This window comes from Coregonus clupeaformis, chromosome 8, assembly GCF_020615455.1.
Source record: "Coregonus clupeaformis isolate EN_2021a chromosome 8, ASM2061545v1, whole genome shotgun sequence".
Lineage (NCBI taxonomy): Eukaryota > Metazoa > Chordata > Actinopteri > Salmoniformes > Salmonidae > Coregonus > Coregonus clupeaformis.
Window position 1 is genome coordinate 8,265,565 of NC_059199.1, and position 25,719 is coordinate 8,291,283.

At 46.1% G+C, this 25,719-nt stretch overlaps 1 protein-coding gene across 1 annotated transcript in view; it reads right to left on the bottom strand.

Moving 5' to 3' along the window:
- LOC121571484 (ephrin type-A receptor 7-like) overlaps positions 1-25,719 on the bottom strand; it is a 160,592-nt gene that overhangs the window by 14,244 nt on the left and 120,629 nt on the right. The window contains exons 6-10 of the mRNA XM_041882969.2: positions 15,374-15,498; positions 10,537-10,762; positions 10,071-10,179; positions 4,938-4,993; positions 1,703-1,828 (exon numbers count right to left, since the gene is read on the bottom strand). Of these exons, the coding sequence (XP_041738903.2) occupies positions 1,703-1,828; positions 4,938-4,993; positions 10,071-10,179; positions 10,537-10,762; positions 15,374-15,498 (642 nt within the window). The remainder of the gene's footprint in view (positions 1-1,702; positions 1,829-4,937; positions 4,994-10,070; positions 10,180-10,536; positions 10,763-15,373; positions 15,499-25,719) is intronic.

A 25,719-nucleotide genomic window follows, 5' to 3' on the forward strand; every position in this document is an offset into this window, starting at 1 on the left:
ATGCCATCAAAAGGAACATAAAATTTGACATACATAGGATCTGGCTAAAAATACTTGAATCAGTTATAGAACCCATTGCCCTTTATGGTTCTGAGGTCTGGGGTCCGCTCACCAACCAAGAATTCACAAAATGGGACAAACACCAAATTGAGACTCTGCATGCAGAATTCTGCAAAAACATCCTCTGTGTACAACGTAAAACACCAAATAATGTATGCAGAGCCAATAACCGCTAATTATCAAAATCCAGAAAAGAGCTGTTAAATTCTATAACCACTTAAAAGGAAGCGATTCCCAAACCTTCCATAACAAAGCCATCACCTACAGAGAGATGAACTTGGAGAAGAGTCCCCTAAGTAAGCTTGTCCTGGGGCTCTGTTCACAAACACAAACAGACCCCACACAGCCCCAGGACAACAACAACAACAACAACACAATTAGACCCAACCAAATCATGAGAAAACAAAAAGAGAATTACTTGACACATTGGAAAGAACAAACAAAAAAAAACTGAGCAAACTAGAATGCTATTTGGCCCTAAACAGAGAGTACACAGTGGCAGAATACCTGACCACTGTGACTGACCCAAACTTAAGGAAAGCTTTGACTATGTACAGACTCAGTGAGCATAGCCTTGCTATTGAGAAAGGCCGCCGTAGGCAGACCTGGCTCTCAAGAGAAGACAGGCTATGTGCACACTGCCCACAAAATGAGGTGGAAACTGAGCTGCACTTCCTAACCTCCTGCCAAATGTATGACCATATTAGAGACACATATTTCCATCAGATTACAGCGATCCACAAAGAATTCGAAAACAAACCCAATTTTGATAAACTCCCTTATCTACTGGGTGAAAAACCACAGTGTGCCATCACAGCTGCAAGATTTGTGACCTGTTGCCACAAGAAAAGGGCAACCAGTGAAGAACAAACACCATTGTAAATACAACCCATATTTATGTTTATTTATTTTCCCATTTGTACTTTAACTATTTGCACATTGTTACAACACTGTATATATACATAATATGACATTTGAAATGTCTTTATTCTTTTGAAACTTCTGAGTGTAATGTTTACTGTTAATATTTATTGTTTATTTCACTTTTGTTTACTATCTACTTCACTTGCTTTGGCAATGTTAACACACGTTTCCCATGCCAATAAAGCCCTTAAATTGAAATTGAATTGAATTGAGAGAGGCAGAGAGAGAGAGAGCAAGAGAGAGAGATGAGGAGAGAGAGAGAGAGATGAGGAAAGAGAGAGATGAGGAGAGAGAGATAGATGAGGAGAGAGAGAGATGAGGAGAGAGAGAGAGATGAGGAGAGAGAGAGAGATGAGGAGAGAGAGAGAGAGAGAGAGATGAGGAGAGAGAGAGAGAGATAGATGAGGAGAGAGAGAGCGATATGAGGAGAGAGACAGATGAGGAGAGAGAGAGAGAGATGAGGCGAGAGAGATGAGGAGAGAGAGAGAGAGATGAGGAGAGAGAGAGAGAGATATGAGGAGAGAGATGAGAGAGAGAGAGAGAGAGAGAGAGAGAGAGAGAGAGAGAGAGAGAGAGAGAGAGAGAGAGAGCGGAAAAAAGGAGACAAAGACAGGGCAAACAGGGAGGGGAGATAGAGGAATGAAAATTGGCAAAGAAAAAGACAGCACAAAGAAAGAGAATATGAGAGTATATGAAAGTTAAAGCACTGTCTCAGTACCTGTGTGGACGATTCTCTCTATCTTGATGCTGGAGTTGTCCAGCTCTTTGGCAAAGGCGAGGACAGCCTGCACCAGGTCCTCACATGTCTCTGGGTCTATGTAGGTCCTCCGGGTCGGGATCTTAACTGTGAAACACAGACAGTCACACAATATTACAACCTGCACAATCTACCACACCACCACAGAAACTACAAGCTAGTCCTATTTGTGAATCACAAAACCGTATTTAAGGCACGCCAAATAAATCACATCATAAGTGTGAACTCTTGCTTTCTAACCTGTAATCCATTATGAAAGGTGTAAAGTTAAAATGATTTGATCTGTACATGCTCCCTTGTAGGGTAAAGTACCTTGTGTAAATGGTGAGGCTCAGTGACTTTTTGTCACTAGTGATAAATTGTTCTCTACCCTAAGTCCATTACTAGTCACTAAACCCTATTCAACCCTGACTAGCACCTAAGCCTTTAACTACTAGGTGGCCCATAACCCTTGACCAATACATTTACACTCTAGCCAATACCTAACCTTTGACCACTTACGCAGTCAACCCCCGGTACAAGACTAGTTCTGGGTTGAAGTTACCCTTAGAAACAGATCTAAGAACAGGATAAACCTCCTCAAATCGGACTTCTAATCACTATTTAATTATTCGGAGGATTCAAAACCAGTGGTACTTAGGCCCTACTTCTACCTAAGAAGCCGGGCCTTCCCAGAAGCCTTTGGGCCAGACTGGTTCTGAAATGTGATTACAACTCTAAATCGACCAGGTCTCGACTCACTGTCTCATAACGGCTTATTGATCACTTAACACACACACACACACACACACACACACACACACACACACACACACACACACAAATAAATAAAGTCTGATTGCAGAGCAAATTAAAGCTTCTCCATTCCAGCTGGCCAGTGCTGAGTGGAAGGATCGAAGACCCTCTTTTCCAGAGCAATGGGTTTTTTAACCACACAACAGCTCAGTGGAGGAGTTATTACTTCTCCCTCTCTCCCTCCCTCTCCCTCCCTCGCTCTCCCTCTCTCGCTCTCCCTCCCTCCCTCTCCCTCGCTCTCCCTCCCTCTCCCTCTCTCCCTCTCCCGCTCTCCCTCTCCCTCCCCTCTCTCGCTCTCCCTCCCTCCCTCTCCCTCGCTCTCCCTCCCTCTCCCTCTCTCCCTCTCCCTCTCCCTCCCTCTCCCGCTCTCCCTCTCCCTCCCTCTCCCGCTCTCCCTCCCTCCCTCCCCCTCTCCCTCTCCCGCTCTCTCCCTCACCCCTCCCTCCCTCTCCCGCTCTCCCTCCCTCCCCCGCTCTCCCTCTCTCGCTCTCCCTCTTTCGCTCTCCCTCCCTCTCCCGCTCTCCCTCTCTCGCTCTCCCTCCCTCTCCCGCTCTCCCTCTCTCCCCTCTCCCTCTCCCGCTCTCCCCCTCCCTCCCTCCCTCTCCCGCTCTCCCTCTCTCGCTCTCCCTCCCCCTCTCTCCCTCTCTCCCTCACCCCCCTCCCTCCCTCTCCCGCTCTCCCTCCTCCCTCCCCCTCTCCCTCGCCCTCTCCCCTCCCTCTCTCCCTCCCTCCCCTCTCTCCCTCACCCCCTCTCTCCCTCCCTCCCTCTCCCGCTCTCCCCCTCACCCCCTCTCTCCCTCCCTCCCTCTCCCGCTCTCCCTCCCTCTCCCGCTCTCCCTCCCTCCCCCTCCCCCTCCCTCCCCCTCTCCCTCCCTCCCCTCGCCCTCCCTCCCTCTCCCTCCCTCCCTCCCTCTCCTCCCGCCCTCCCTCCCTCCCCTCGCCTCCCCCCTCTCCCTCGCCCCCCCCCTCCCTCTCTCTCTCCTTCCCTCTCTCTCTCCTTCCCTCCCCCTCTCTCCCTCACCCCCTCTCTCCCTCACCCCCTCTCTCCCTCCCTCCCTCTCCCGCTCTCCCTCCCTCCCCCCCCCCTCCCTCCCTCCCTCCCCCGCCCTCTCCCTCCCCCTCCCGCTCTCCCTTCCTCCTCCTCCCCTCCCTCCCTCCCTCCCCCTCGCCCTCCTCTCCCTCTCTCCCCTCGCCTCCCTCTCTCCCTCCCTCCCCTCGCCTCCCTCCCTCCCCTCTCCCTCCCTCCCTCCCTCCCTCTCCCTCCCCCCTCCTCCTCTCCCCCCCTCTCCCTCTCTCCCTCCCGCCCTCTCCCTCCCCTCCTCTCCCTCTCTCCCTCCCGCCCTCTCCCCTCCCCCCTCCTCTCCCTCTCTCTCCCTCTCTGCTTGGGCTTTTTGTGTGGCTGATTAGTTTCAGGGTTAACCGTGTCTTTGCCACAAGCGATTGAGGGGAAATTAATGGATATTAACACTGCATGATTGCATGAGAGACACACACGCATGAAGGCACACACACACACACACACAGAGAGACATAAGAAGAGATGTATGTAGACCCACCGAGTGTGTGTAGATGTCTGTCTGCATTTGTGCACGTCTGAGAGAAAGAGTGTGTTTGTGTGTGTGAGCTCATCAGCTGTTTAAGTGTCTTTTTTGGGGCATATTTAATTCCCAGCACACAGACACACACACACACACACACACACACACACACACACACACAGGAAAAATGTCAAACCACCCACAATCTGTCAAACAAAGCCCTTCAAAAAGGTTGATGGAAAAACAGAGACACAGGCAACTCAAAAAGTTTACGACAAACATTAAAATCCTTCCTACTCGGGGGACGGCAAATAATCTGGCTGGCCCACTATCTGTCTTCTTATTTCTACTTCATGTCTTTGTTCCATCTATCTATTCCCTTCTCCCCATCTCATCCACCCCTCTTCCTCCATCTCATCCACCCCTCTTCCTCCATCTCATCCACCCCTCTTCCTCCATCTCATCCACCCCTCTTCCTCCATCTCATCCACCCCTCTTCCTCCATCTCATCCACCCCTCTTCCTCCATCTCATCCACCCCTCTTCCTCCATCTCATCCACCCCTCTTCCTCCATCTCTCTCTCCCTATTAATTTCAATCTCTCTCCATCACATTCTGCCTCAGACACCATCTAATGGACTGTATCAGTGTGCTCAGTGTAGCCTAAACACGCACACGGAATTAAGAATGAACGGCCACGCACAAGTTAATACTTCACAAGTAATCTCTCTCTGTCACACACACGCACGCACACTAACAGATTCCTCCTCCATCCATAGAGTGCAGACTCAACACACACACACACACACACACACACACACACACACACACAGAGGGAGAGCGTGTGTCGCCACAGTTACTCACATTGGAAGTAGAGTTCTTCGTCTCCCTCTTGACTGGCCTTGCTGTATCCACATTGTCTGCAGGGAGGGAACAAACAAAGCCACACAGATGTAAAACATCACTAGCTATATAAAAATAGATTGATACAAGTCTTCAATTCCTCTTGGAAATGAGAACAATAGGTTTCTGGACATGAGTGAATTAGAACTTGGATCATTGATAGAGCCCCCCTGTTGTTCAGTGGAACTGGCTGGATAAAACTCACTTCTGAAACTGGGCATCTACTGTGGAAATCAAACCTGCTTTGTTTGAGTGGACACACACGGGCAAACACCCATAGTTTGCACATTTCAACATGCACGCACTTCTGCATAAACCCCCCCCTTCCCCACCCTAACCCCCAAACACACGCACTTCCAACTGTTCTAATGGGCTGTACACACTTCCTCTTTCATAGCTCATCCTGTGCCTCCACAGGGGGTCCGAAAGTAGTAAAGTGGAGAGGTTGTCTAATTGGTGGGGCTTTCCAACTGTAGACAGAGAGTTCAGGGCCTTCCTCTTAAGACCACCAAAGTGTAAGATTAAGAACTAAATGGGGACAGCCAGAGCCAGGCATTCTGTTTGGCCACCATGCACATGGGGATAATAAGGGATTGAGATGAGGACAGGTGCCATGATGAAGTGTTAGAGTCTAAGGGAAGCAGTCAGAGATTGAGTGGTCCATAATTCACAACCAGTTTGAAACAAAAGAAAGGCACAGGGCTAAGTAGAGCTAAAGGCTAAATATGTGCATACATACATAATAAACACAGGAGGCTGGTGAGGGGAGGACATATCATAATAATGCCTTGAATGGAGTGAATGGAATGGTATCAAACACCTACCATTCCATTCAAGCCATTACTACGAGCCCATCCTCCCTATTTAAGGTGCCACCAGCCACCTGTGATGTACACTATACAAGAGTCTGTCATTGATTTTGTGTGATCGCAACTATGCATTAGTGTGTACAGTATGTCTGTTGTGTGAATGCATGTCCGTGTATGTGCGTGTGTGTCTGGCTGTCTGTCCATGTGTGTGTGCACGCCTAGTCTGTGTGCGCATCTTTGTTTGTGTCTGTTCATGTGTGTTAATGCGCACGTCAAGCCGTATCACCAGTGCATGCACACGGTGGGATGGGAAAGACAGGTTTGGGCGGGGTGGGGGGGGGGAGGCTAACACATACAGACTCTTAACCAGCAGGGCCAGAGAGAGAGAGAGGAGAGAGGAGTGGGGCAAAATAAGACAACAAGCCTATAGGGCCAATCTGTAAGGACCAACCAGCAGACATGCAGAGAGAGAGAGGGCAAGAGTGCAAAAGGCATACAACGGCCTGGTTCCATTTCAGCCCCTAGCCACTATCCCTGCAGCTTTCACAGGTCTGAAAGCACGGACAGGTATAAGCTCCACCTAGCCCTCCAATAGGTCAAGTGGAGCCTCCACTATACTGTATACATTTTCATCTGTGAACTCCAAATGGGAAGGGGCTAGGGGTCCGAATGGAACCAGGCCCAAGGTCTATTTTATTGTATTATTTAACCTTTATTTTGACAGGGAATCGATGCCGAGACCAAGGCTTCTTTTCCAGATGAGCCCTGTTTAGTACACACTCAAGGAGAGGAGGGGGCAGCTTCATTGTGTCATCATCTCTCTGTCTAGACTGGGGCGGGGGATTTGGACTGGGTCAGGCAGGAAAAGGACGAGGGAGAACGAGAGGAAGAATGGTCAAAATAAAGGGAAGACAGTAAGGAGGGAGGAGCAGGGGAGGAGTGCAGACATGCCTGTACCTGGGGGTTGACAGCTGCGTGTAGGGAGAAAGAGGAGGAAGAGGAGTAGGAGGAAGAGTGGAGAAGGAGGTGGAGAGCAGCACCACGCTAGTAGGAGCTATGTTGGAGGAGCTGGACGAGAGACTGCTGGGTAGAAGAGAAGAAGGGGAGGGGGCAGGGCTAAGTCACATCCTCTCTCCTCATTGGCTACAGGACAGGTTGTGTGCCCCAATTCTCTGAAATGGCTTCCTTTCCATTTGATGTAATAGGACAGGCTGGATGTAACCCAAAAGGTATGCATGGTTCTTTCACCCAGAGCATAGATATACCGAAGAGTTTGGCAAACATAATTTAATTGTAAAAAATACCTTATTTATCTCTTCCAGTGAGTAGCACATTAGACTGCTATGTCTGCCAACATATGGGAAATTCTGCCAAACTCTGTAAAGGAGGCCATTTTAGAGTATTGGGATTCACCTTGTGAAGAGCATAGAGCCTCACATGTACTGATATAAAAGAGAAAGGGGGGAGCTAGGCTGAGGGAATGAGGGACATAGGGCACTATAGGTCAGGTGTGCAAGGAGGAAGTGAGCAAAACAAAAAGGCGAAATAGAAAAGTAGTGGAGCACAGGGGGCAGATCCAAAATGGAGGAGCTTGCTTTCCATTGGAGGAGAACACTGATTGGAAAGCACTGGTGTGTACCAGGCGAGCAACAAGCGAGACAAGGGACTCCTTCCTTCCTTCCTTCCTTCCTTCCTTCCTTCCTTCCTTCCTTCCTTCCTTCCTTCCTTCCTTCCTTCCTTCCTTCCTTCCTTCCTTCCTTCCTTCCTTCCTTCCTTCCTTCCTTCCTTCCTTATTTCCATCTCATCCACCCCTCCTATGATTGTGACACACTCCACGCACTTACGCAATGGCCTTCCACTTCTGCCAATCTTTCTTTATTTTCTTCATACAATTTCTTTATTTTTCTCCCTCCATCCCCCTCTCCGCTGACCGTATGACCAACAGTGTCTGTCCGGAGGCAGCAGAGGGTAAACAATCAGTGCTCTGACCAGCCAAGCCTGAACTTCCTGGAGAGATTAGGGGCTACTGCTGCCCTGTAACCTTGGCACTATCAAACTCTGTCAAGCAGGAACGTATTGTGTGTGATACATCGGTCTGTTCATGCTTATCTAAACTAAAGTAGGAGAGTGTTTGTTTTTATATGCAGTATGGCAATCACTATCAGTGTTGCTGTGTGCATGACTATGACAAAATCTCCCTCTCACACTATGTGTGTGTGCGTGTGTCTGCATGTGTGTGTGTTCCAGTAATGTGTCCATAACTCGTAACTCGGTCTCTAAGAGGAAGGGGGGAGGAGGGAGAGTGTGGAGGAGGGATGGAGGATATTCATGTATATGACCCCTAGGCAAAACACATCTAGCCGACCCCAAACACAATTTAAAACTGCTTGATCTGACAGGGCCATTTCATTCAAGTGGACATAATCTATGTGGACAGACAGAGTGTGTTTGTGTGTGTGTGTGCATACATTTGTGTGTGTGTGTGTGTGCATGCGTGTACGTGTGCCCGTCTCAGTGAGCAGATCATCTGCAATTGTAGCCCCGTGGGGATATCGGGGGTCGGCCATATTTGCAAACAAGGAAGCATGGTAATTGAGGTATCAACCTATTTGTCTTTGTCTGTGGTAGAGATCTAAAGAGATGGCTAATGGCCATATTCTCATAGACTGATGAATGATGCAAGCATTCTGGATGAATAGTTTAGAATAGATCCATTCTCAATGAAGGTCGATTGGTTCACGCTGGTAGGGATCCTGGACATAGCGTCGTGTCCACAGGATTGTGTCCTTGAACGTGTCTGTGTGTATGTAGGCATGTGAGCTGAATGTACAGTATGTATCTATGTGAGTGTGTATGGGTGTAATTGTGCCCGTGTGTGCAACTTATCCCTGTGTGTGTGCGCGTGTATGGGTGAGTGTGTGCATGAGTATGCGCAATAAGCGTGCGCGTGTGCGTGCGATTGACAGTTCCTGTGCGTCCTCAGCGTATTGTGTTGGTGTGAATGAATGGAAGACATTTCACACTCCCTCCATCTAATCCATTCCCATCTCCCAGATCAATGTGGAACAGGATAAACATAGAGGGTTGGTATAATCAGAGATCTCCTCCACACAAATATACTGTCTGAAAGGAGCTATGCTATCAGATCAGGGTGATAGGTCAGCGACTGAGTGTGTGTGTGCACTGCTGTGTGTGTGTGTGTGTGTGAGGGAGAGAGTGCAGTAAGTGTGTGTGTGTGTGTGTGTGTGTGTATATCAAATGTTCCTATCTTATTGAGAAGACTAACATTATGTGATGGTTCAGCCGCCATTTTAAATGCACCGACTGTGAATGGCTCTGTATAAGAGTGTCAACCAAATGGGTCAAATGTAAATGTGAGATCTGATTGCGGCCGTGTGTGTTTGTGTGTGTAATTGTGTGCGACTGTGGGAGTGTGGTTCTGCATGCCAACACACTGGAGCATGTGTGTGGGCGTGTGAGTTGGGTTTTTCTATAGACTTGAACAGATGTCAAAGTTTCTGGCAAAACTTCTTGCCAACAACATGGAGTTGCCCTTATGTCATGTAGTTACTACATTGGTAACCATTGGTAACCAAAGTACTAAATTGTGCACGACAACTGTAAATAATGTACAGCAAACTATGGTTGAATTATAAAGTTCTATTGAAATGGCTGTATACTGTATGTTACCCTAAGAGGATAGGTCGAATTGAAATCATGAAAATGTTCCGAGTTAACGATGCAACCGTTTAGCATGGCTGCCCCAGCAGTGACAATAGCTCGTCTAATGTTCCTTGTTAATGCTCTATATTACAGTGGCTCTGAGCAGAGCTGATTGAACATGCATTAAAGCTCTTCTCAATGTGATTACATGCTTTGAGGCAGAGTGCTTCTAGTCATTGGATTATTGAAATCAGGATTATGATGGAGTGGCATGAGCAGTGACAGTGTGTGTGGGTTTAGAAGTCTGTTCGTGTGTGCATATTATGTGTGTGTGCTGTGTGTGTTGTGTTTGTGTGTGTGCATATTATGTGTGTGTGCACGTGCATGTTGTGTATATCTGTGTGCGTGTGTGTGTGTGTGCTGTGTGTGTGTGTGTGTGTGCATGCATATTATGTGTGTGTGTGTGTGTACTTTCTTCAGATGTAATTGTTGGTTTGTGTGTGTGTGTGTGTGTGTGTGTGTGTGTGTACGTGCATGTTGTGTATATCTGTATGATTGTGTGCCTGTATGTGTGTGTGTTTGTGCATATTGTCTGTGTGTGTGTGTGTGTGTGTGTGTGTACCTTCTCCAGAGGAGCAAGCCCACTCCCATAGAGAGTAGCATGATGAGGGCGGCCACAGACACCACCACTATGATGATCACTGGGTTCTGCTCACTGGACGCCAGCGCCACTGTGGATGGGAACGGACACACACATATCGTTTAAGAGCAGGCACATGGGAGAATACACACACACACACACACACAAAAGGACACAAACACACAAACTCTCACACACTGAAACACACAAACAGATGACAATAAAGGGACTCCCTATCGCAGAGCAAAGAAATAGACATTTCACAGCTTGATTTCAAAATCCTGGAGCCTTGCACGTACCCGCCCTCCACACGCACACCTCAGTCTTTAGCAAACACGAGGCCTCATTGTGTGGGCTGGCCGGACGCCTACACGGCCATATCCTAAGCTGCCTCGCGGCGTTGGAACGAGATAGTCGAGGAAAGGGAGGGAGGAATGGCCATACTCACATTCGCCAAGCGTCTGTAGCTCCAGGGGAGCGCTGTAGCCTCCGTAGTCGATGGGAGAGGGGGAGGAGGAAGAGGAGGAGGAGGAGGCGGAGAGGAGGGAGGAGGAGGGGGCCGGGGTGGAGAAGGGACGGATGAGGAAGACGTAGGTGGTGCCAGGTTTGAGGTTGTTGACACTGATGCGGGTGGCAGCAGTCTTGACCGTTGAGTAGCTCTTGTCCTTCTGTTCCTGAATGAGGAAGGAGAGAGTGTGGCAAGAAAGAAAGTTGGAAAGACATATGTCGAAACATTGCTGAGAGCACCAAGCGGGTATACTCTCTGTTGCAAGACACGTTATTATTTGTTTACGTGGTCCTCTGTAGCTCAGTTGGTAGAGCATGGCGCTTCCAACTCCAGGATAGTGGGTTTGATTCCCGGGACCACCTGTACATAAATTGGATGCACGCATGACTGCATGTCGCTTTGGATAAAATGGCATATATTATTATATTTTAATTAACCATTTCAACCGTTCACTTTCCCTCCCTTTGTTGATTCTGAGTGGGGTCAATGCATGTCATAAGATCACCCAGAGAGCGTTGGGCCAGTGCCCTTGAGCAAGGCACTTAACCCTAATTTGCTCCAGGGGCGCCGTACTACTATGGCTGACCCTGTAAAACAACACATTTTACTGCACCTATCCGGTGTATGTGACAATAAAACGCACCTCCAAATCCTCATTACCGCATGATGACAAGCAAACAGGGGCACACACACCGTCACACACATTCAAAGACATGCATGCAAATCATAGGGCTTTCGCTACCTTAAAGCTTTATTGTTGGATATTGGTGAGTTTTCTCGTCATATGTTGCTTTGATGCTGAAGGTTTAAGCGTGGCATCTCACTGCCACGCATTAACCTTTAGAATCAAAGCCATTTTAATGTCTGCTTTAAAATAAAGCCTATGTAAAAAAAAAAATATATATATATATATATATATATATATATATATATATATATATATATATATATATATACACACACTACCGGTCAAAAGTTTTAGAACACCTACAAATTCAAGGATTTTTCTTTATTTTTACTATTTTCTACATTGTAGAATAATAGTGAAGACATCAAAACTATGTTCAACAAATCAAAATATATTATATATTTGAGATTCTTCAAATAGCCACCCTTTGCCTTGATGACAGCTTTGCACACTCTTGGCATTCTCTCAACCAGTTTCATGAGGTAGTCAACTGGAATACATTTCAATGTGCAGACCAGCTGGCTGGTGTGTTTATGGACATATTCAATCTCTCCCTTTCCCAGTCTACTGTTCCCAAATGCTTCAAGATGGCCACCATTGTTCCTGTACCCAAGAAAGCAAAGGTAACTGAACTAAATGACTATCGCCCTGTAGCACTAATCTCTGTCATCATGAAGTGCTTTGAAAGACTAGTCAAGGATCATATCACCTCTACCTTACCTGTCACCCTAGACCCACTTCAATTTGCTTACCGCCCCAATAGATCCACAGACGATGCAATCGCCATCACAATGCACACTGCCCTATCCCATCTGGACAAGAGGAATACCTATGTAAGAATGCTGTTCATTGACTATAGCTCAGCATTCAACACCATAGTACCCTCCAAGCTCATCATCAAGCACGAGGCCCTGGGTCTGAACCCCGCCCTGTGCTACTGGGTCCTGAACTTCCTGACGGGCCGCCCCCAGGTGGTGAAGGTAGGAAACAACGTCTCCACTTCGCTGATGTGGTGAAGAAGGCGCAACAGAGCCTCTTCAACCTCAGGAGGCTGAAGAAATTCGGCTTGGCACCCTCACAAACTTTTACAGATACACAATTGAGAGCATCCTGTCGGGCTGTATCACCACCTGGTATGGCAACTGCACCGCCCGCAACCGCAGGGCTCTCCAGAGGGTGGTGCGCATTATCGGGGGCAAACTACCCGCCCTCCAAGACACATACAGCACCCGATGTCACAGGAAGGCCAAAAAGATCATCAAGGACATCAACCACCCGAGCCACTGCCTGTTCACCCCGCTATCATCCAGAAGGCGAGGTCAGTACAGGTGCAACAAAGCTGGGACCGAGAGAATGAAAAACAGCTTCTATCTCAAGGCCATCAGACTGTTAAAATAGCCATCACTAGCACATTAGAGGCTGCTGCTGCCTATTGAAATCACTGGCCACTTTAAGAAATGTAACACTAGTCACTTTAATAATGTTTACATTTCTTGCACTACTCATCTCATATGTATATACTGCATTCTATTCTATAATATTCTACTGTATCTTAGTCCATGCCGCTCTGTCATTGCTTGTCCATATATGTATATTTTCTTAAATTCCATTCCTTACTAGTTTTGTGTGTATTAGGTATTCAGTGATGCAAAAAAGTATTTGATCCCCTGCTGATTTTGTACGTTTTCCCACTGACAAAGACATGATCAGTCTATAATTTTAATGGTAGGTTTATTTGAACAGTGAGAGACAGAATAACAAGAAACAAATCCAGAAAAACGCATGTCAAAAATGTTATAAATTGATTTGCATTTTAATGAGGGAAATAAGTATTTGACCCCCTCTCAATCAGAAAGACTTCTGGCTCCCAGGTGTCTTTTATACAGGTTACGAGCTGAGATTAGGAGCACATTCTTAAATGGAGTGCTCCTAATCTCAGTTTGTTACCTGTATAAAAGATACCTGGGAGCCAGAAGCAATCAATCAGCAAACGTACACAATCAGCAGGGGATCAAATACTTTTTTCCCTCACTGTATGTTGTGAAATTGTTAGATATTACTGCACTGTCGGAGCTAGAAGCACAAGCATTTCGCTACACCCGCTATAACATCTGCTAAACACGTGTATGTGACAAATAAAATTGGATTTGATTTTGATTTGAATTAACAGGTGTGCCTTCTTAAAAGTTAATTTGTGGAATTTCTTTCCTTTCAGTTGGTTTGTGACAATGTAGTGGGGGTATACAGAAGATAGTCCTATTTGGTAAAAGACCAAGTCTTTTGGCAAGAACAGCTCAAATAAGCAAAGAGAATCGACAGTCCATCATTACTTTAAGACATGAAGGTCAGTCAATACGGAACATTTCAAGAACTTTGAAAATGTCTTAAAGTGCAGTCGTAAAAACCATCAAGCACTATGATGAAACTGGCTCTCATGAGGACCGCTACAGGAATGGAAGACCCAGAGTTACCTCTGCTGCAGAGGATAAGTTCATTAGAGTTACCAGCCTCAGAAATTGCAGCCCAAATAAATGCTTCACAGAGTTCAAGTAACAGACACCTCAACATCAACTGTTCAGAGGAGACTGTGTGAATCAGGCCTTCATGGTCGAATTGCTGCAAAGAAACCACTACTAAAGCACACCAATAAGAAGAAGAGACTTGCTTGGGCCAAGAAATACAAGCATTGGACATTAGACCGGTGGAAATGTGTCCTTTGGTCTGGAGTCCAAATTGGAGATTTTTGGTTCCAACCTCCGTGTCTTTGTGAGATGTGGTGTGGATGAACGGATGATCTCAGCATGTGCATTTCCCACCGTAAAGCATGGAGGATGAGGTGTTATGGTGTGGGGGTGCTTTGCTGGTGACACTGTCTGTGATTTATTTAGAATTCAAGGCACACTTAACCAGCATGGCTACCACAGCATTCTGCAGCGATACGCCATCCCATCTGGTTTGGGCTTAGTGGGACTATCATTTGTTTTTCAACAGGACAATGACTCAACACACCTCCAGGCTGTGTAAGGGCTATTTTACCAAGAAGGAGAGTGATGGAGTGCTGCATCAGATGACCTGGCCTCCACAATCCCCCGACCTTAACCAAATTGAGATGGTTTGGGATGAGTCGGACCACAGAGTGAAGGAAAAGCAGCCAACAAGTGCTCAGCATATGTGGGAACTCCTTCAAGACTGTTGGAAAAGCATTCCAGGTGAAGCTGGTTGAGAGAATGCCAAGAGTGTGCAAAGCTGTCATCAAGGCAAAGGGTGGCTATTTTGGTTAATACATGATTTCATATGTGTTATTTCATAGTTTTGATGTCTTCACTATTATTCTACAATGTAGAAAATAGTAAAAATAAAGAAAAACCCTTGAATTAGTAGGTGTTCTAAAACTTTTGACTGGTAGTGTATATATATATATTTTTTACATAGGCTTTATTTTAAAGCAGACTTTAAAATGGCTTTGATTCTAAAGGTTAACGCGTGGCATCTCACTGCTAAACCTTCAGCATCAAAGCAACATATGAAGACAAAACTCACCAATATCCAACATAAAGCTTTAAGGTAGCCAAAGCTCTATGATTTGCATGTGTGTCTTTGAATGTGTGTGAGAGTGTGTGTGCCCCTGTTTGCTTGTCATCGTGCGGTAATGAGGATTTGGAGGTGCGCTTTAATGCTGTCATACGTGTGGAGAGAAGAGATCAATTGACAGGCGTAATGACAGTCCCTGTGGAGACCATTGATAGTGGACATGGTGGAATTGAGAGATGGATGGGATGTGAATGAGGGAGATAATGTGATGGCAAGAACGTAACAGAAAGAGAGAAGACTTGAAAGAGGGAGTGCGCCAAGAGATAAGTTGAGAGTGTGACCGAGTTTAGTTGAGAGGGAGTGCGACGGAATAGAGTAGTTGAATGCGTGAAAGAGTGGACTTGAGATTAACGCGATGGAGTTGCAAGTGTGACGGAGTGGAGTTTTTCAAGAGTCGTATGTGACGGAGTTGACCAAATGTGACGGAGTTGACAGTTGAAATGTGATGGGGTGGTCCGTATATGACGGAATGACCGAGTTAAAAGCTTATTTATTTACCTTTTCGTAGTACTTGATCTCGTACTCGGTGCGGCTGCTGTTGGGGTAGCTAGGCTCCCTCCACACCAGGGTGAGGCTTCGCTGCTCAATCTTCTCCGCACGCAACTCACTCACCAGAGAGGGTGCTAGTGAGAAAAAGAGAGAAGGGGAAAGGACAGACAGAGGGGAAAAAAAGAGGGTGAAAGGGAAAGAAGAAAATCAATAATTAAATGTATTTATCAAAGTTCTGTCTGGGACGACTTCATCGAAGTCATAAAAGTTATATGATGTTAGCAGTGAGTGGAGTTGGTCTCCATACAGATCTGGAAGAAGATACATCTTTGTATTTATTGATGGCTGGAGGGTGGGTGGAGATATTCTCTCCCTCTCAGCCTCAGACTCTGCCCTGCTCAGAACTTTTGTTTCTGACTCAATAATATCCAGTACATGTATTGTTGGAACACTGACCATGAACACTGTAAAAATATATTTCCACATTCTATAAGACATTCTATGAGAAATACTTCCTTGACCACATAACCTGAAGTGACCAGAGAAATGTGCCTTCTTCCCAGTGATGCTCCGAAAGCTCCGCCCACTCGTCAAGCTATAATTAAGAAGTCATTAACGAGGTAAGGCAAAATTAGCTGCCACTCAAACCACTAAAGGAACACTTACATGCAGCTCATTGTCAGTCAAAGACCATTATGGTTGAAGCCTTACATCATTCCCACAATCAATATTTTGTTGAGCAGCAAATAGTCAGTAGACATTAATTTTATTTTCATTGCCATGTATTTTAAGTCCATCAGTTGAGCCATGTTTCAATATGTGCAATTCTCTTTCTTTCTAAACCTCTATTTCACTCTCCCATGTCGATCCATGTCAATTCTGAATTTCTGTCTCCTCATTCTTTCACTTCTAATCTCTTCCAAGACCTCGTCACCTAACCCCCTCACAAATACTCTTCCTTTCTATCAAACACATACACAACATTTATTTAAGAAATGAGTGTCTTACAGGAGCAATTAGGGTTAAGTGCCTTGCTCAAGGGCACATCGACAGATTTTTCACCTTGTCGGCTCGGGGATTTGAACCAGCAACCTTTTGGTTACTGGCCCAACGCTCTTAACCTCTAGGCTACCTGCCGCCTGCTGCATGACCAAAAGTATGTGGACACCTGCTCGTCGAACATCTCATTCCAAAATCATGGGCATTAATATGGAGTTGGTCCCCCCTTTGCTGCTATAACAGCCTCCACTCTTCTGGGAAGGCTTTCCACTAGATGTTGGAACATTGCTGTGGGGACTTGCTTCCATTCAGCCACAAGAGCATTAGTGAGGTTGGGCACTGATGTTGGGGGATTAGGCCTGGCTCACAGCTGCCATTCCAATTCATCCCAAAGGTGTTCGATGAGGTTGAGGTCAGTGCTCTGTGCAGGCCTGTGCAGGCATTGCGCATGGTGAGCGTAGGCTTGTGTGCGGCTGCTTGACAATGGAAACTAATTTCATGAAGCTCCCGACTAACAGTTATTGTGCTGACGTTGATTCCAGAGGCAGTTTGGAACTCGGTAGTGAGTGTTGCAACCGAGGACCGACTATTTTTATGCGCTACGCGCTTCAGTACTCAACGGTCCCATTCTGTGAGCTTGTGTGGCCTACCCCTTCTGAGCCGTTGTTGCTCCTAGAAAGTCACTGAGCTCTTCAGTAAGGCCATTCTACTGCCAATGTTTGTCTATGGAGATTGCATGGCGGTGTGCTCAATGTTATACACCTGTCAGCAACGGGTGTGGCTGAAATAGCCGAATCCACTAATTTGAAGGGGTGTCCACATACTTTTGTATATAAAGTGTACGAGAACACACCCACCCACACACACCCTGTGTGCCCCTTAGTCTCACTTTTCAGTGGGACCAGTATTGAAGTCGTTTTGAGGTGAGGATCAAAGCCAGGGCCGACCTCGTCTTTCTGAGTATCCCGCCCTTCTTTATTTGATCTCTCCTCTTTAGAAACAAAGGAAGGATACATTATTCATATTGGTCTGTGTCTTACTGGCAGATAATGAGGGCTGCACACAGCCTGTTCAATTACAACCACAGGCAGCAACTCAATGATGAGACAATAGAGTGAAATGGACTGGTAAAAAACAGAAAGCCATCGGATAGAAATCATCTGAGTACGTGTGTGTGTGTTTGTATATTTGTATATTTGTATAGTGTGTGCAAGCATACATTGCCGTGTTTGTGTGTGTGTGTGGTGTACCCATCTCCACCTACTCTCATCTCAGTAAAAGGCAGCGGTCTATACACAGAAGTGCCTCAACAGATTACAGTACAATAATTTAACAGATTACCGTAATGGAAAGAGCTTTAGACACAGGAACATATACACTGAGTGTACAAACCATTCCTAATATTTTGTTGGACCCCCTTTGGCCCTCAGAACAGCCTCATTTCATTGGAGCATGGACTCTACAAGGAGTCGAAAGCGTTTCAAAGGGATGCTGGCCCATTTCGACTCCAATGCTTCCCACAGTTGTGTCAAATTGGCTGGATGTCCTTTGGATGGTGGACCATTCTTGATACACACGGGAAACTGTTGAGCGTGAAAAACCCAGCAGCGTTGCAGTTCTTGACACACTCAAACCAGTGTGCCTGGCACCTACTACCATACCCCGTTCAAAGGCACTTACAGTGAGGGAAAAAAGTATTTGATCCCCTGCTGATTTTGTACGTTTGCCCACTGACAAAGAAATTATCAGTCTATAATTTTAATGGTAGGTTTATTTGAACAGTGAGAGACAGTATAACAACAAAAAAATCCAGAAAAACGCATGTCAAAAATGTTATAAATTGATTTGCATTTTAATGAGGGAAATAAGTATTTGACCCCCTCTCAATCAGAAAGATTTCTGGCTCCCAGGTGTCTTTTATACAGGTAACGAGCTGAGATTAGGAGCACTGCTCCTAATCTCAGCTTGTTACCTGTATAAAAGACACCTGTCCACAGAAGCAATCAATCAGATTCCAAACTCTCCACCATGGCCAAGACCAAAGATTGTAGACCTACACAAGGCTGGAATGGGCTATAAGACCATCGCCAAGCAGCTTGGTGAGAAGGTGACAACAGTTGGTGTGATTATTCGCAAATGGAAGAAACACAAAAGAACTGTCAATCTCCCTCGGCCTGGGGCTCCATGCAAGATCTCACCTCGTGGAGTTGCAATGATCATGAGAACGGTGAGGAATCAGCCCAGAACTACACGGGAGGATCTTGTCAATGATCTCAAGGCAGCTGGGACCATAGTCACCAAGAAAACAATTGGTAACACACTACGCCATGAAGGACTGAAATCCTGCAGCGCCCGCAAGGTCCCTCTGCTCAAGAAAGCACATATACAGGCCCGTCTGAAGTTTGCCAATGAACATCTGAATGATTCAGAGGAGGACTGGGTGAAAGTGTTGTGGTCAGATGAGACCAAAATGGAGCTCTTTGGCATCAACTCAACTCGCCGTGTTTTGAGGAGGAGGAATGCTGCCTATGACCCCAAGAACACCATCCCCACCGTCAAACATGGAGGTGGAAACATTATGCTTTGGGGGTGTTTTTCTGCTAAAAGGACAGGACAACTTCACCGCCTCAAAGGGACGATGGACGGGGCCATGTACCGTCAAATCTTGGGTGAGAACCTCCTTCCCTCAGCCAGGGCATTGAAAATGGGTCTAGGATGGGTATTCCAGCATGACAAAACACACGGCCAAGGCAACAAAGGAGTGGCTCAAGAAGAAGCACATTAAGGTCCTGGAGTGGCCTAGCCAGTCTCCAGACCTTAATCCCATAGAGAATCTGTGGAGGGAGCTGAAGGTTCGAGTTGCCAAACGTCAGCCTCGAAACCTTAATGACTTGGAGAAGATCTGCAAAGAGGAGTGGGACAAAATCCCTGCTGAGATGTGTGCAAACCTGGTGGCCAACTACAAGAAACGTCTGACCTCTGTGATTGCCAATAAGGGTTTTGCCACCAAGTACTAAGTAATGTTTTGCAGAGGGGTCAAATACTTATTTCCTTCATTAAAATGCAAATAAATGTATACAATTTTTGACATGGGTTTTTCTGGATTTTTTTGTTGTTATTGTGTCTCTCACTGTTCAAATAAACCTACCATTAAAATTATAGACTGATGATGTCTTTGTCAGTGGGCAAACGTACAAAATCAGCAGGGGATCAATTTATTTTTTCCCTCACTGTAAATCTTTTGTCTTGCCCAGTCACCCTTTGAACGGCACACATACACAATCCATGTCTCAATTGTCTCAAGGCTTAAAAATACTTATTTAACCTGTCTCCTCCCCTTCATCTATACGGATTGAAGTGGATTTAACAAGTGACCTCAATAAGGGATCATAGCTTTCACCTGGATTCACCTGGTCAGTCTGTCATGGAAAGAGCATGTGTCCCTAATGTTTTGTACACTCAGTGTATACCATATAGTAAACAAACAAACATACACACACTGGCATACACGATATGGTGAGTCACACACACAGATAGAGACTGGCACAATCAGACAAATGCACAAACACGTCACACACACATCCCCATGTAAAAAATACCAATAGTACCAGTGAAGAGAAAGAGTGAGGCACTACTTTAAGCAGTAAGTGTTGTATTAGAAACACTAAGAACACACTGTCAACTTGCTCTACCTACTACAACTCAAGGCTATTGTTTGCTATTCCTTTGTGATTAATTATGCATGGGGACTGACTGCTTAAAAACTCAGGCTCACATGAGTCGGGCTCACAGCGTAACTCAATCTGACAGAATCATAGCTGCGGACACATACTCAAACAAGGTAGTAGTACAGGTTGGTTTGAGTCTCAAAAACACTAATACACTCAAAGGGAGAACATTGAAACACTACACACCCTGGTAGTGTAGTTTCAATAACAGAAATAAACAGTGTGAAGAAAACACACACTTGGAAAAGGACAGGGGTTTAGTTACATAGACTAATGTATAATATAATATAATAATAATAATAATATAATAATAACATAATATGCCATTTAGCAGACGCTTTTATCCAAAGCGACTTACAGTCATGCGTGCATACATTTTTTTTGTGTATGTAGTAATGCACATACCCAAACCCACGAAACGAAACTCACATTCCATCTTGCACCGGCACACACACACACACACACACACACACACACACACACACACACACACACCACCCACACTGACCACCCACACACACACCACACACTGACCCCCCCCACACACACCTAAACACACACACACTCTAATATCTAGTTTCCCGTCCAGTCTGAAAGCAGCTGGTGTGTGTCCATGGGTCTGACCCTGTTTGAATGAATGGAAATTGATGCTGAGAGGAGACTGTGTGTGTGTCTGAATGGGAGATGGATGCTGACAGGAGACCGAATTGGCTGCGGCAGACAAAGCCTCATTTCCACAGGCAATAGACCAGAGGTTATGGCCTTCAGGACTCCACTGTAATCAAGGCCCGGACCCCGTGGCTAGCCAGACAGATGAGCAACACCACAGCCTTAACAGCCCAATCATAGATAGCTTCCACTAAATGACATGGAGGGAAAGACAGACAAACAGATCCAATCCCTTTCATTTTAACAAATATTTTTTTCATGGTGTGGAAGACAAGGAAGCTACGTGGTGTGGTGGCTCAGTTCTGGCAGATGTCTATGCAGGTGGTGTACAGGATTGGCACAAAATGGCTTCAGAGTCATAAGCAGCTGCATGTGCCTTCTATCAGTCTGCAACCAACAAAGGTGCAGTATAAATATGAAAATGTAGAAAAAGACAGCTATGCGACAGGTAGGTAGAGTGGCACAAAATGGCCCCCGCCTCCACAGTTGCACATGGATTCTATCCTCCTGCAGCCAACCAAGGTGCAGTATAAAAATATGTTACATTGTGCAGACAAAGAAGACGATGTGGTGCAGGTAATTAATACAATTTGGCACAAAATGGCCTCCATGTTCCACAGTTGCACGTGCCTTCCATCTTGACGCAGCCAACAAAGGTGCACTACGCTGCTACTCGCAATCACTGAAGACAGGCAGTGGAGCTGTAGTACCTCAGGACCACCACAGAGAAGGAGCGTGTGTGAATATCTCTCTCCTTTCCTTTCTCGCTCTCTCCCTCCCTCCACTCTCTCTCTTCCCTACAGCCCTGTTTATGCCTCTGCAATGACTACATCCATCTTGCCACGCAGGGATTTCTTTGTTCTACTTGTCTCTCTCTCCCAGTCTCTCTCGTGTGTGTGTGTGTGTGTGTGTGTGTGTGTACATACAAAAAAGGACTTGAGTGTTTAAGCCAATGGGTATCAGCCAATCATGACAGAGAAGTTAACAGGCTGTAAGTACAGTGTACAGCATTACTCTAAACATCTACAAGCTGGGTTAAAACTGACTTGGGGAGGAAAGGAGATGTAGAGCTACAGAGACCTAATGCATCACTGGAGTGCCTATGTGTGTGTGTGTGTGTATGTGTGTGTGTGTGTGTGTGTGTGTGTGTGTGTCCGCGTGTGTATACCCACCCGTGGAGTGTGTCAATTCCCCTACATCAAGAATGCCTCTCCGTGACAGTGACGACAGTCACCAAATCCAACACAACCTTTTAAATCATTCAACACACGAATAAGCCCCCGCCATCAAAATAGCCCTCTCCCTTAAATCAGAATCTGTATGAACCACAAAGACAGACCCGCGATAATGATGTGTTGTGGCCCAGCATCGCCCCTCCTAGGGCTCACTATCTGGCAGTGGCCCCCGCTTTTAATCTGGGTCTATCAGCCAGACCAGCGGTGGCGCGCTATCTTGCAGGATGTCCCCTGCTCCCTGTGAAATCTGCCCTATCAGCATTCTGTCTGTCTGCAGGCCCCACGCCGGCCCAGATAAAAACATCACAATTACACCGGTACTATGGCTACCCAAAATAGGAAGGGGGAGAAAGAGAGGGAGGAAGGAGGAGAAAGGACGGAAGGAGAGGGGATATTGCAGAGGATTCGTGCGGACGAATAGAGGCAGCTATTATCGTTGGCCATTATCATTCATATGAACCTCTGTGTGTGCGCGCACGCGCGCGTCTCTGTGTGAGCAACGTGTATTCTGAGAGAAAACACACACCTGACATAGGATTCTGCTATTTGTGAAGAGAGTGGGAGAGATGGGTGAGGGAGGGGAGAGTAGACACCTGTCACAGATACATTTCCATCTAAAGTGCATGATTATAGGCTGTGGGGGCTCAGTATGTGTGTGTTTGTATGTATCTGTGTTTGCATGTGTGTGTACACTGAGAGAACCAGGGGAGAGTGACCGAGTGATTAAATGTGTCAGCCTGTGGGTGGATGGACGGGTGCGTAAGAGCCAGAAAGTGAGTTAACGAGAGAGGCACATGTTTGAATTTAGTCCCCCCCCCCCCCGGTGCTTTTTGGATGAGTGTATGCTTCTCTGTCTTATTCCATATCCCGTATTATGACACTTGATGTGGTGGGGCTCACATCCACACACACTGGGAGAGGCAGACCTGCCGCCAAGGTATGCCAGAGGAGACAGTGAGCTCAACACAGCCTGACAGAACACACAGTCAGGGGAAATGCCACACACACACACACACACACACACACACACACACACTCACACACAGACACTCACACACAGACACTCACACACAGACGTAAGCAAGCCCACGCGCGCCCGCAAACAGACAGAAAATACGAGTTCACGGGGAGTAACGAGTGAAGTTTGAGGGAATAAAGTGCTGATTGCAGGAGAAAGACAGCCACACAGAGATGGATAAATCAAATCAAATTTGTATTTGTCACATACACGTGTTTAGCAGATGTGTTTAGCAGATGTTATTGCGGGTGTAGCGAAATGCTTGTGCTTCTAGCTCCGACAGTGCAGTAATATCTAACAATTTCACAACATATACCCAATACACACAAATCTAGTAAGGAATGGAATTTAAAAACAATGACAGAGCGGCATGGACTAAGATACAGTGGGGAGAACAAGTATTTGATACACTGCCGATTTTGCAGGTTTTCCTACTTACAAAGCATGTAGAGGTCTGTCATTTATCATAGGTACACTTCAACTGTGAGAGACGGAATCTAAAACAAAAATCCAGAAAATCACATTGTATGATTTTTAAGTAATTAATTTGCATTTTATTGCATGACATAAGTATTTGATCACCTACCAACCAGTAAGAATTCCGGCTCTCACAGACCTGTTAGTTTTTCTTTAAGAAGCCCTCCTGTTCTCCACTCATTACCTGTATTAACTGCACCTGTTTGAACTCGTTACCTGTATAAAAGACACCTGTCCACACACTCAATCAAACAGACTCCAACCTCTCCACAATGGCCAAGACCAGAGAGCTGTGTAAGGACATCAGGGATAAAATTGTAGACCTGCACAAGGCTGGGATGGGCTACAGGACAATAGGCAAGCAGCTTGGTGAGAAGGCAACAACTGTTGGCGCAATTATTAGAAAATGGAAGAAGTTCAAGATGACGGTCAATCACCCTCGGTCTGGGGCTCCATGCAAGATCTCACCTCGTGGGGCATCAATGATCATGAGGAAGGTGAGGGATCAGCCCAGAACTACACGGCAGGACTTGGTCAATGACCTGAAGAGAGATGGGACCACAGTCTCAAAGAAAACCATTAGTAACACACTACGCCGTCATGGATTAAAATCCTGCAGCGCACGCAAGGTCCCCCTGCTCAAGCCAGCGCATGTCCAGGCCCGTTTGAAGTTTGCCAATGACCATCTGGATGATCCAGAGGAGGAATGGGAGAAGGTCATGTGGTCTGATGAGACAAAAATTGAGCATTTTGGTCTAAACTCCACTCGCCGTGTTTGGAGGAAGAAGAAGGATGAGTACAACCCCAAGAACACCATCCCAACCGTGAAGCATGGAGGTGGAAACATCATTCTTTGGGGATGCTTTTCTGCAAAGGGGACAGGACGACTGCACCGTATTGAGGGGAGGATGGATGGGGCCATGTATCGCAACAACCTCCTTCCCTCAGTAAGAGCATTGAAGATGGGTCGTGGCTGGGTCTTCCAGCATGACAACGACCCGAAACACACAGCCAGGGCAACTAAGGAGTGGCTCCGTAAGAAGCATCTCAAGGTCCTGGAGTGGCCTAGCCAGTCTCCAGACCTGAACCCAATAGAAAATCTTTGGAGGAAGCTGAAAGTCCGTATTGCCCAGTGACAGCCCCGAAACCTGAAGGATCTGGAAAAGGTCTATATGGAGGAGTGGGCCAAAATACCTGCTGCAGTGTGTGCACACCTGGTCAAGACCTACAGGAAACGTATGATCTCTGTAATTGCAAACAAAGGTTTCTGTACCAAATATTAAGTTCTGCTTTTCTGATGTATCAAATACTTATGTCATGCAATAAAATGCAAATTAATTACTTTAAAATCATACAATGTGATTTTCTGGATTTTTGTTTTAGATTCAGTCTCTCACAGTTGAAGTGTACCTATGATAAAAATTACAGAGCTCTAGATGCTTTGTAAGTAGGAAAACCTGCAAAATCGACAGTGTATCAAATACTGTATCTAACAAGTAACAGCTAACAATTTCACAACATATACCCAATACACACAAATCTAAGTAAGGAATGGAATTTAATAATACATATATGGACAAGCAGTGACAGAGCGGCATGGACTAAGATACAGTATAATATTATAGAATAGAATGCAGTATATACATATGAGATGAGTAGTGCAAGATATGTAAACATTATTAAAGTGACTAGTGTTCCATTTCTTAAAGTGGCCAGTGATTTCAATAGGCAGCAGCAGCCTCCTCCCTGTAGGCTGTCTCGTCATTGTTGGTAATCAAGCCTACTACTGTTGTGTCATCTGCAAACTTGATGATTGAGTTGGAGGCGTGCTTGGCCACGCAGTCATGGGTGAACAGGGAGTACAGGAGGTGGCTGAGCACGCACCCTTGTGGGGCCCCAGTGTTGAGGATCAGCGAAGTGGAGATGTTGTTTCCTACCTTCACCACCTGGGGGCGGCCCGTCAGGAAGTCCAGGACCCAGTTGCACAGGGCGGGGTTCAGACCCAGGGCCTCGAGCTTAATGATGAGCTTGGAGGGTACTATGGTGTTGAATGCTGAGCTATAGTCAATGAACAGCATTCTTACATAGGTATTCCTCTTGTCCAGACGGGATAGGGCAGTATGCAGTGTGATGGAAATTGCATAATCTGTGGATCTATTGGGGCGGTAAGCAAATTGAAGTGGGTCTAAGGTGACAGGTAAGGTAGAGGTGATATGATCCTTGACTAGT